The sequence below is a fragment of the Mesocricetus auratus genome, unplaced genomic scaffold, assembly GCF_017639785.1.
Source record: "Mesocricetus auratus isolate SY011 unplaced genomic scaffold, BCM_Maur_2.0 Super-Scaffold_100011, whole genome shotgun sequence".
Taxonomy (NCBI): Eukaryota; Metazoa; Chordata; class Mammalia; order Rodentia; family Cricetidae; genus Mesocricetus; species Mesocricetus auratus.
In genome coordinates, this window is record NW_024429195.1 from 30,706,658 (window position 1) to 30,718,951 (window position 12,294).

A 12,294-nucleotide genomic window follows, 5' to 3' on the forward strand; every position below is an offset into this window, starting at 1 on the left:
CTGGTCTTGTAGAGGATGTGGGTTTGGTTCCCGGCACCCACAAGGTAGATCATAATCATCTCTGACTCCACTTTCAGGGGATCTGACATCCTCTTCTGATCTCCACAGGTACCAGGCACACAGACACAGACACAGACACACACACACACACACACACAGACACACACACAGACACACACACAGACACACACACACAGACACACACGCACAGACACACACGCACACACGCACACACACACGATCTGATACCCTCTTCTGACCTCCACAGGTACCAGGCATACAGACACACACAGACACACACAGACACAGACAGACACACACACACACACACACACATACACGATGGCACACAGACACACAGACACACACGGTACATAAACATGCATGAAGGCAAAACATCATACATATAAAACTTCATAAAATTTTTAAGAAGAAAACTATAGGAAAGCTGGGCATTGGTGGCGCACGCCTTTAATCCCAGCACTCGGGAGGCAGAGGCAGGCGGATCTCTGTGAGTTCGAGACCAGCCTGGTCTACAATAGCTAGTTCCAGGACAGCCTCCAAAGCTGCAGAGAAACCCTGTCTCGAAAAACCACAAAAAAAAAAAAAAAGAAAAGAAAAGAAAAGAAAACTATAGGAAACAAAGTATGCAACAGAATTGTGATGAATTGCCTCTACATTAGTCCACCACTATGCCCAGGCTTTTTTTTTTTAAAGGTGTGAGTTATTTTAAGTGTTGAAATACAGAATACCATCTTTGAGAAACTATTTATTAAGGCTGTGTTCTTTTCTAAGTAAAATATCATGTACAGGACTAATGATTATCTTAAAGGGGCCACTCCTTGGGATCATTTCCATTTGGGAACAGGGGAGGGAAACAAAGTACATTGAAGAAAGAGAACTTACAGCAGAAAGCATAGATCACGAAAAAATGAGACCATGCCCATAAAATATCACACGGCAAAGTTTCCAATGATTCAAATGACTCAACACAAATAATTCAAATTCCAATTTGGCGAATTATAATAGTGGTGCCTGGGGTGGTTTGAGAAGGATTTAGGAGTTGTGGACATGTTGAAAGAGGTGTGTCACGAGGGGTGGGCTTGAGGTCTCAAAAACCCTCACCATTCCCAACGAGCTCTCTGCCTCACGCTTGCAGATAAGATGTGAGCTCTCAGCTCCTGAGTTAGCACTGCTTGCGCACTGCCATTCTTCCTGCTGTGATGGTCACGGACAATGAACCCTTTCCTCTATAAATTGTCTTGGTCACAGTGCTTGCAACAGAAAAGTAACTAAGAAATGCCCTTAATTGTACGTCTGAAGTTTGAAGGATGTAGCCTAATCCCAGCACTGCAGAGGCAGAGGCAGGGCATCTCTGAGTTAGATGCCAGCCTGGTATACAAAGAAAACTTCAGGTCAGGAAACACATAATGAGATCCTTTCTCAAAAAAATAATAAATTTTAAGACTGAAGAATATTTTCATAACTATCTCACTTTTCTTTTCTCATAACTAATTTGAAGGGGGCGTACCATCCAAGAAGGTGAATAACAGACTGACTACTTAATCCTGGTCACATCACAAGCTCACAGAACTAAACCACTGACCCCACCTACAGTTTCCCAAAACCAGAAATGGCAAGGAGCTGGGGATGTAGTTCCATGGCAGAAGACTTCACTAGAATGTGCAGGACCTTCTATTCAATTTCCAGCACACATGCACACATACATACATACTGAGGCATGGATCTTCAATACTGAACTTTTGTGTTTGTGAATGAATTCTTTCTATTTAAGGTGACTATGACCAGGTGTGGTGCCACACTTGAAATCGTAACATGAAGCATTTTTGGTTTTTCAGGACAGGGTTTCTCTGTGTAACAGTCCTGGCTGTCCTAGAACTTGCGCTGTAGAGCAGGGTGACCTTGAACTCACTGAGATCCACCTGCCCTGGCCTCCTGAGTGTTGGGTTAAATGCGTGTGCCACCACTGCCAGGCTGGTGAAAACTTAATTTGGGTGCTAGAGATGGCTTGGGGGTTAAGAGCCCTGGCTGCCCTTCTAGAACTGCTCTGAAGATCAGTTCTCAGCAACCCAGCAGCTCACAACTGTCTCTAATGCCAGTTCTGGGATCTAATGCTCTCTCCTGCCCTCTGTTAGCACTGCCTGCACTGGACCGTATAATGCAGGCAAAACACTCATATACAAAACATAAAAAATAAAAACCTTAACTTTATTTTTATTTAAAGTTAAGGACAGGCCTAGGGGCAGAATTTACCTAACATGCTATTTCCCCATACCCTCAGTAAAAACAAGTTAACAATTTTATACTTGCCATAATTTAGTCCTCAGAAAAATACTCTTAGAACTCAAAATATTAGCAACGGCTATGAAATCTGTCAAAGTGAATATCACTAGTATTTCTGTACCGAGCCATGTGGATATCTTACAAAATCTTACAACTGCAAGGTATTTCCAGGTGCACTGTGGGTTTGGTAAAATACCTTCACACTTTTCTTTTCCTCTGAGCCTTCAGTCATAAGGTAGGCTTTGTCTCCATCGGTCCCCTCGACACTCAGGAAGCAGTTGGTTGTGTGGCCAATCCCACTAGGGAGAACTTTATCCCACAGCATTGCATTGATGACAGAGCTCTTACCACTACTCGTCCTGAGGAACATGCAAAACAAGGAGTGAGAACATGCTTCACTGGGCCCACACCAGCATTTTCACAGTTCAGTTTCATAGACAGCACCTTTTATAGAAGACCACGAAGCACGCCTGTAATCTAGAACTTGGGAGGTGCAGATAGGAGTATCAGTTCAGCTTCACAAGACAAAGTAAAATAAATAAAACAACACAAGCAGGCAAATAAGACAGACAGACAGACAAGTGCTGATAAATATTGGCAGTGTATATTTAGAGAAGACAACGTGCCAGAAAACAACAACCCTTCCTTTAACACTGGTTACTTGCTTCTTATAGCAGTTTGAAAACAAACATCAAAATTCTGTGATACATTTCCTATTACAAGATGAGGTCTAATGTCCCATCTTCAATCTGGGCTGGACTGTGACAGCTTCACAAGTGACACTGGGCGGCTTCCAAGGCTGAACATAAAAGGCAATGCAGCTCCTTCCTGTTTACTGGGTCACATGCACTGGGAATCTTGCCACAGCAGAGGAGGTCAACTACACTGACTACTTGCCAGTTAAGTCAAGCTGACAGGAGGTCTGGCAAGGTCTCCAAGTCGCTCCAATCCAGTACCAGACAAGTGAGTGAAGATATCAAAATCCTACCCCTCCAGTGTTGAGCAACCCCAGTCTTCAGGAACAAACACAAGCTGTCTCCACCCTGTCCTGTATGAACTAAGAATCAGTGTGTACAATGAAATGAATGTATGTTTGTTTGGTTTTTGAGACAGGGTTCTCTGTGGAACAGCCCTGGTTGTCACTCCGTAGACCAAGCTGGCCTCAAACTCAAGAGATCCACCTGCCTCTGCCTCCTGAGTTCTGGGTCTAAAGGTATGTGCCACATGTGCCAGTAGTGATTCTCAAAACCAGTTTGGGCCCCCATTAGGATCTGGAAGAGTATCAATGAAACCAAGCCCTCAGATACAAAGTTACATTCAAGCATAGGTAATTTTCCTCCTGTGCCTGACAATACTGGGATCACAGATATGTGCCAATATGTATGAATCTGTTCAAGTGTTTTTATAAAGCTTTATTTCTAGCCACCAGCCACCCTCCTCCTGGGGGCTCAAAACTTCCCAGCTCTCAATTCATTTAGTGACCAGCCCTAACCTAAAATTATCTAAGGACTACCCTATCTCACCCAAGTTCATTAGAATAAATCCCGATATGATCAAAGGAGCTTATTATAAATAATAAAAGCTATTCCTATCACTCAGGGAATTCTAAGGGTTTATAGCAAGTCTGTGCTAGGAAGAGACATGAATGCCAAATATATATCTTCTGTTCTAGCATCCCAATTCTAGTGTTCCTGATCTGTGTGGCGTCTCTATTTCATGGATGGTTCCTCTTCTCCCCTATCTTGTTATTACTCTTCCTGTGAATTATCTCATCAACTCCCCAGATCTCAATCACCAATATAAACCAGTAATTTCTAAACTTCCTATAATTTGCCTAGGTTGCAATTTCAAATATCCAACTTGGCAGTTTGGAAAAGTTTATCTGAATGACTAATAAGCACCAATGATACAGTCTACATCACATGAGCACAAATACCTGTCCACAAACCTACCACAATAACCAAAGAATTTGTGACTCTCACCTTTCTGATTAATCTCTAGGCTACTCTAATTATTTTTATTTATGTGTATGTGTGTTATGTGTATCTGTTTATCTGTATGTGTACCATCTACATGTAGTGCTCATGGAATCTAGAACAGGGCATAGGATTCCCTGGAACTGTGTTATAGGGAACTGTGAGCCACCATGTGGGTGCTGGGACCTGAACCCTGGTCCTCTGCAAGAACAGCAAGTACTCTTAATCACCACATGTCTCCTGCCTCCTAGTTACTCTTTTATCTCTTATCAACCTTTCCTGTCTAACCATACAAACTACGACTTTCAAGTTTCTCACCTCTTACCTCTTATTCCCATCTATCCTATTGTTAACTCTAAATCCTCTCATTTTACCTTTCAAAGCATAATGTATACAGAACTTACTGAGCTCTGTGAGGTCTTCAGCACACAGGACCACTTTGCTCCCATCTAGTTTCTGAAACCTAACCTACAGTTCTCTAAGCATATTGAGGTCTCCCTCTCCCTTTTCCACTTACCACTTGCAAGACACGGGCTTTGGGGCCAGCTCATATCCAAAGTTTATTCCTCAGCTAAGACAGCAAGTTGAAAGTATACTGTAAAAACACAGATGCTCCTGGACTCCCCAAAATCACAGCTGAGTGACCACGTGGCTGACTAGGAACTCTGGCTCCCTGCCACACCCTAAGTGAGTCTTGTACTACACAGGAGTGTGCATGCTTCTGCAACATGGTGCATGGGCAGAGAAGTCAACCATGGTGAGTCGGGGCCATCTGTGTCTATCTCCCAGCCCCAAGGAAAGCATCAGTCACCACAATCTAGATGTCTTTTCCTACTACTTTTCCCTAATCTTAGGTGAAGCCTATTCATGGAGCTGCCTCTCTCTAAACTTGTATAAGGCCTGAGAATACTTGCCAAGTAAAAGCAGCAGATAGTAAGACAAAACAATAGAGCATTGTGGGACTTAAAAGGATATTTTAAGAACAGAACTGGCTAGGGATGAAGCCATGTGCCTAGCATGTGATACAGCCTGGAACAATTCCTAGCACCACCACAATACTACTACCATAAGAAACAAAATGTGACACAGGATTGACAGTTCAAGGCCTGGCTTGGCTACCCTATCTCAAAAAAAACTAAACATGCAAATAGCATCTGAGAAGAAATCCTTCAGACGCAGTAGCCAGGAAAGCCTTCTGAGGTAGTACCATTTGAGGGGAGATATGAAGAATGGTCTAGGCACCAACAATTACACCTTCTGTTCTGCCACTTCAACTGCAAAAGCCATATGACAAGAAACAGCTTGGGTCTAGGACATGGCTAAAAACAAAAAAGAACAGGGTATTGGTGGCTCACGCCTTTAATCCCAGCACTCAGGAGGGAGAGGCAGGAGGATATCTGTGAGTTCGAGGCCAGCCTGATCTACAGAGTGAGTTCCAGGACAGCCTCCAAAGCTACAGGGAAACCCTGTGTTGAAAAACAAAAACAATCCAACCCCCCCCAAAATAAAGATAGCAATCTCTTTTTTTTTTCAGTGCTGGTAATTAATCCAGGGCCTCATACACACTAGGCAGATCACAGGCACATCTCCAGCTCAACACCTGATGAGTATATCATATATATATATATATATATATATATATATATATATATATATATATCAAAGATCACTCTGTCACCTAGATACACTGATATCCAGTGTTCCCTGAACTTCCTATGAGAATGATGACATGTGTCTTCTGGAACACATACATACTCAGTGTGTGGTGGTACATGTCTTTAATTCCAGCACTCCACTCAGAAGGCAGAGGCAGGCAGATCTCTGTGAGTTCAAGGTTAACCTAGTTCATATAACAAGTTCTAGGATGCCAAGGATACATAGTAAGACCTCCTATTCTCAAGAAAGTTAAAATAATCAATATGAACCTAGAAAAACATCTCACAACCCAGGTATTATGGTATAAGTTTATAGGATCAGAATTCAAGGCCAGCCTCGGGCTACATAACAAACTGGAGCCCTGCCTAGGCTAAATGAAACTCTGTCAAGAGAAAAAAATTACACGTTCTTCATTACCCATCTCTCCAATTTTCTAATTGGGTGAGGGATTATAAAATGGGGAAAGGGAAGGGGGGAGACTGGCCTCCAGGGATGGGAGCAGTACAAGAGAAGAAAAGGAGAGAGGGAGAGTGGGAAAGAGGAAGATGAGAGATCAAAGTCCTTACAAGCCAATGTTTGCCAGCTCTCATAAAGCTTCATGTCTAACCAGGAGATGGACAAGATGACAGCTGCAACACTTACCTAAGCAGAGCTGGGGGAGGGGGCAAGAGCAATGAACCCCCTGAAATGTCACACAAAGGAGGCGTGAGAGTGAAACCTGACCTGGGCAGCTAACCTTAGATGAAATCACAAAGGTTTACCTGCCAAAAAATGCCACTTTCATCTGTCTTCGAGACAGCACCTCCCCAATGACAGCAAGCTTGTTTCTGTAGCCCTGTATTTTCACCAGGTCATCCTCAGTTGCTATTCGATCAAGTTCCGGATTCCTGTAAGTTGCTGCAAAGTTGAAACAGTATTAGAAAAGGTGGCATAAATGAATTCTTCTAATTATGTAACTGTATACATTTTGGGTTGTTCTACACTAACACGGCACTTGAAAAATTAAAATGATCATAGTATCTGAGTATTTGGTTTCTTTTTTTCTTTTTTTTTAAAATGTGTGTGTCAGGTATTTAATCTAGAACCTGACACATGCAAGGCAAGCAGGTGCTCTACCACGAAGCTACAACCTTGAATATCTAATAAAAGGTGAATGCCCACTGTGATGACTATCCTGCCTCAAAGAATTTCAAAAATAATAAAAACTTCAAAGACTTGGTTGAAAGGGATTACTTAATATTTATCTAGTGCCCAACAAAAACCCAGTTTTAAAGAGAGAAATAAGAACCTAACAGCCACCTATTTCTGTTCCAGCCAATCTTATGAGTTGGAAAAAAGGAAAAAGAGTTCACATGCTGAGCAGTGAAGTTTCTTAGCCCTCAGATAATAAGGTGTATTTCAGTCTCGAGGAAGGGATACAACAGTCCAATAAGTAAGAAAAGGCAGAGAGGAAGACTTACAGACTGAAGCAGAAGCTGGGCTTATCAACCAGGAAACTGTCCACACAACCCTAACCAAGGATGAAGGAAGTTCTGATCACACAGGTTTGAAAAGGGGCTAAAGGAGCCAGGCACTTTAATCCCAGCACTGGGGAGACAGAGGCAGGTGAATCTCTGTGAGTTTCTGAAGGTAGCCTGGTGTACACCGGGAGTTCCAGGACAGCCAGGGCTACACAGAGACAAAACAAAACAAAAAAGGAGTGAAAAGTCACTCTTTCTCATCCTAGAAACAGAGGAGAAAAAGCCAGGCTTCCTATTTGCCTCTTTTTGAGGACAAGACATGGAGACTCACTTGGTTATCATAACCGGCAACATTTAAAACCTCAGTGCTCGAGTGATTACACTTTTCACACCTCATTTTGCACATTAATAAAGCATGTACAACTGGTGAATAATGGCAAGCCTGGCACTGAACTTGCTATGTAGTTGAGGACCTTGAACTCCTGATCCCACAGACTTGTACCACTAAACCAAGGTTATACTATTTAAAGCCTTACCTTATATATTATATTACTTAATATTTCTCATTTTATACTTAATTTATTTTTCTATTTGATAGTCCCCTACCTTTTTTTTACATTTTGCAACATTTTTTCCAGGTTTTAGAACAAGCAAAAAAATTTAGACTCTAATACTGCCTTTTCACTAGCTCCTAGCATAGTGAAAGGATAAAAAAAAATTGCATTTAACTTTAGTTTGATTCCCTGTCAACATTAGGAAATAGTATTTTTCACAAGTCTCTGTGTTAGCTCAAATTCTTCCCAAATTGGAAACAAACTTGTTTATTTTCTAAGTCAATGAAACTTGAGTTATGTGACATTTGGAATTGGACATAATAAGAGTTCCAAACCTAGGAGCTCAAAATCTGGTGAGGCAGATTTAAAGGGACAAGTAGGGACATGTTTGATTCAACCAAGAGATTAAATGCTTCCCCACTGCCACTGGAAATAGTCTAAGATTCCTTACTTTTCATTGTAAACTTAATAGATATCCTAAGAATCTGAAAAATTCCAACAGTTCTCTCCAAATTAGTATATCTAATAAGCGACTGAGGCTACCTTTGAGCAGTTACACATAAACTAAAGAAAATATCTATCCTCTCCCTAAGTGATTACATTCTCCTGTAGGAGGAGATAAGCCTAAAATTGCTCAGGGGCAAACTGGAAAGGAGACATTTGTAATAACTGCTTACATACTACTGGATATTTGGGCAAACTAGCTTTACGACCTTGGGGCAAGTTGCTTATCTTCACAGTGACTTTAAAATGAGTAAGCTTGCCGGGCATTGGTGGTGCACACCTTTAATCCCAGTACTCGGGAGGCAGAGGCAGGCGGATCTTTGTGAGTTCCAGGCCAACCTGGTCTACAAGAGCTAGTTCAAGGACAGCCTTCAAGTCACAGAGAAACCATCTTGAAAAACAAAACAAAACAAAAAAACACTCAGACTGGTATCTTACTTCTTAACTATGAAATGGCTTTTGCTCACTATGGTATTGTTTCCAGAATACAGAGCAATGTGAATTCAACACCTAGATCTGAGCAGGGTACACTCCTGTAAACCTAGGAGTCAGGAGGTAGGGGAAAGAGGATGAGTTTAAAGCCATTCTCAGCTAGACAGCCAGTTCAAAGCCAGACTGATCTCAAAAAAAAATAAAACAAAGAACTAAAGATGAAATGATAAAAAAAACTTGTATATATTTTCAATAGTAATTTAAGAAGTACCAACCTTCAATAAAATGTGACGCCTCGGTAACAAACTCAAGTAACTGGTCAAAGATTGCAGTGATGGCCTTCTTTGCCAGCACAAAGTGCTTCAATGGAGACACCGTTTCTGCCATTTTGCACCTAGGGTGAGAAAAGGTTAGAAAAGCAATAATTAGCCTCAGGGTGGTGCATGCCTGTAGTCTCGGCTACTGGGCAGGCTGAGGCTGGAGTTACACTTGAGCCCAGAAAGTCCAGTGCTACTGGTACAACATAACATACCAGAGCTTCCCTGATTTCCAAAGCTCTAATTAAATGGAATAATAAGGTCTAACTGGCCCAACAGTTAAGCTGCTCTTCCAGAAGACACAGGTTTAATTCTGAGCAGCCACATGGTGGCTCACAACGGTCTGATTCCAGTTCTAAAGGGTCTGATGCCCTCCCTTCTCTGGCCTCCACAGGGACCAGGCACACACATGGTGCATGACTTATATGCAGCCTCAATACCTGTACACATAAGATAAAAAGTATTAAAAATAGGGCATTTTTAAGAATTAATTTAAAAAACAAACTGAATAATAAGGCAGCTGTGGTGTCACATCCTGCAATCCCAGCAGTAAGGAGATTGAAGCAGGCCAGCTTTGATAAGACTTTGTTTAAAGCCGGGCAGTGGTGGCGCACCCCTTTAATCTCAGCACTCAGGAGGCACTGGCAGGTGGATCTATGTGAGTTCGAGACCAAGCCTGGTCTACCGAGCGGGTTCCAGGACAGCCTCTAAAACAATACAGAGAAGCCCTGTCTCGAAAAAAACAAAAAACAAAAAAAAACTTTGTTTAAAACAAAACCAATTAAACAAAGCACTCTGGGACCCTCAAAATGGCCCAATGGATAAAAGAGCTTACTGCTAAGCCTGAGGACCTGAGTTCAAAGCCCAGAAACCAGCTGATAGGAGAGCCAATTCCAAGGTGTTCTCTGTCTTCAATACAAACTGAAATTCCAACACCCCACAGATAAGTCAAATGTAACTTTAAAAATCATATGATAAAATGTGCATTATTTCTGGGGTTGGACAGAAGTCTCAGTTGCTAAGATTACTTGTTGATCTTCAGGAGACCTCAAACTGGGTTCCAAAAAACCACATGAGGGCTCACAACCATTGGTAACTCCAGTTCCAGGGGGTCTGATGCCCTCTTTGACCTCCAAGGACCCTAGGTAAACCATATACATAAAACAAACAAACAAACAAGGCGTTGGTGGCACACGCCTATAATCCCAGCACTAGGGAAGCAGAGGCAGGCGTATCTCTGTGAGTTAGAGGCCAGACTGGTCTACAGAGTGAGTTCCAAGACAGCCAGGACTGTCACAAACAAAATCCCTGTTTGAAAAACAAACACACGCAGGGCGTTGGTGGTGCACTTTTAATCCCAGCACTCGGGAGGCAGAGGCAGGCGGATCTCTGTGAGTTCGAGACCAGCCTGGACTACCAAGCGAGTTCCAGCACAGCCTCCAAAGCCACAGAGAAACCCTGTCTCGAAAAACCAAAAAGAAAAAGAAAAACAAACACACACACACACACACACACACACACACACACAAACCACATACAATTCTAATAATACAAATTGTGTCTCAATTCCCTGATATCAAAAATTAACCTGACCAAATGGACCGAATACTTTTAAGGTAACTTTTAGGTAATTTATTTAAGGAACCATCTTAGTGAAGAAACTTGGATAATTTTACTAAAGAAAGTTAAATCTGGCTCCTCTTACACTGCCTGTAGAACCAGAAGGCTAAAGCAGGAAAATTTGCAAATTCAAGGTCTACAGAGGTTAACAGTGAGTTCCAGGCTTGCCTGAGCCATTTAATAAGACTGTCTCAAAATGAGAAGTTTAGAAATAAGTTGGAGAAGGGGTATAGTGGCTCAGTGGTAAAGTATTTGCCTAGCACCTGGGAGGGTTTTTGAAAAATAAATATGTAAATAACAATATAAAATCGGTAAAGACTAATGACAAAAACCTTGGTTACATTTCCTACTTTATTTCCCTTGAGTGAAGATGAAACTATCGTAGCTAAACTGCGGTTGCATGTGACACATCAGGGAACTGGGCTAGGGAGAGGAAACCATAACTAAGTTATTAACTTTCCCAATTCACGGTGTAGAGAAGAAAATAAAATTACCAGGTCACAATGCATTACAGGCATCGAGAAAGCAGCAGCTTTCATCACAATAAAAGAGTCAAGACTTTCAAAGTAGGTAAGAAGGTTTCAAGCCAAAGTCCCCAAACTTTAAGGAATGTCAAAATAAAAGAAGTTATACCTGGAAGTCTCTTACGAAAAGACAGCAAAGACAGTCACACACTAACCCCGGAGTGGGCGAACTGAAGCCGTGGCCCCCAGGAGGTTGGATCCCTCCAGGACCCTGAGCTGAGGGCGCGGAGGAGGTGCGTGGGTGCAGGAAGCCGCGTGGGCCGTGAGCCGGCCCGGCCGGGTGGACTCCTACCTGGGCAGGCCTTCGCGCAGGCTGGCCGTCCGTCTCTGCCGCCCGGCCCGCCGCAACAGCCGGTCAGGGCGCCCTCGCTCCGCCTGTACGGAGCTCGAAGGTCACCCCGGGCGTCCCCACCGGCCAGCGGACACTCACTCCGTCCCGGCTCCGACGGTCACCCAGCAACCACAGCTCCGCCGCCGCTGCCCCTGGGCTGTCTCATCCTCCCGAGAGAGGGGAGGCGCCCAGAGGAGGGGCGGTGTGGCGGGTACTTCCGGTACCTCGCCTTTCCTATTGGCTGTTACTTCGAAACCGGAACTGCACATATTCCGGGTGCCATTTTTCTTCAGGGCAGAAGGCGAGGTTTGTTATGGGCAGGGACACTTTTTTGTTTTGTTTTGTTTTGTTTTGTTTCGAGACAGCGTTTCTCTTCATTGTTTTGGAGGCTGTCCTGGAACTAGCTTTGTAGACCAGGCTGGCCTCGAACTCACAGAGATCCACCTGACTCTGACTCCCGAGTGCTGGGATTAAAGGCGTGCTCCACCCTTTAACAGAAACTTTGGCCGCTTTCTGTTCCACCTTGCAACTCCTCCCCTTCGTTTTTCCCTTCAAAGTTTTCAAAACTCAGCATAGCTTCGGCGTGAAAAGATGTCTATGGTTGTCTTAGGGTGTG

At 43.1% G+C, this 12,294-nt stretch overlaps 1 protein-coding gene across 2 annotated transcripts in view; it reads right to left on the reverse strand.

Annotated features, from left to right (window-relative positions):
• The window catches only part of Mfn1 (mitofusin 1), a 37,974-nt gene extending 26,197 nt beyond the window's left edge, over nt 1–11,777 (reverse strand). Inside the window, exons 1-4 of one of the 2 annotated variants that reach the window (XM_040754520.1) lie at nt 11,640–11,777; nt 9,162–9,280; nt 6,698–6,833; nt 2,501–2,663 (exon numbers count right to left, since the gene is read on the reverse strand). In XM_040754520.1, the coding sequence (XP_040610454.1) occupies nt 2,501–2,663; nt 6,698–6,833; nt 9,162–9,273 (411 nt within the window). In that variant the 5' untranslated portion in view covers nt 9,274–9,280; nt 11,640–11,777. Of the gene's footprint in view, nt 1–2,500; nt 2,664–6,697; nt 6,834–9,161; nt 9,281–11,456; nt 11,544–11,639 lie in introns of those variants that run through there. The other variant, XM_040754521.1, reaches the window with a different exon arrangement.
• Between the last annotated feature and the right edge of the window lie 517 nt (nt 11,778–12,294).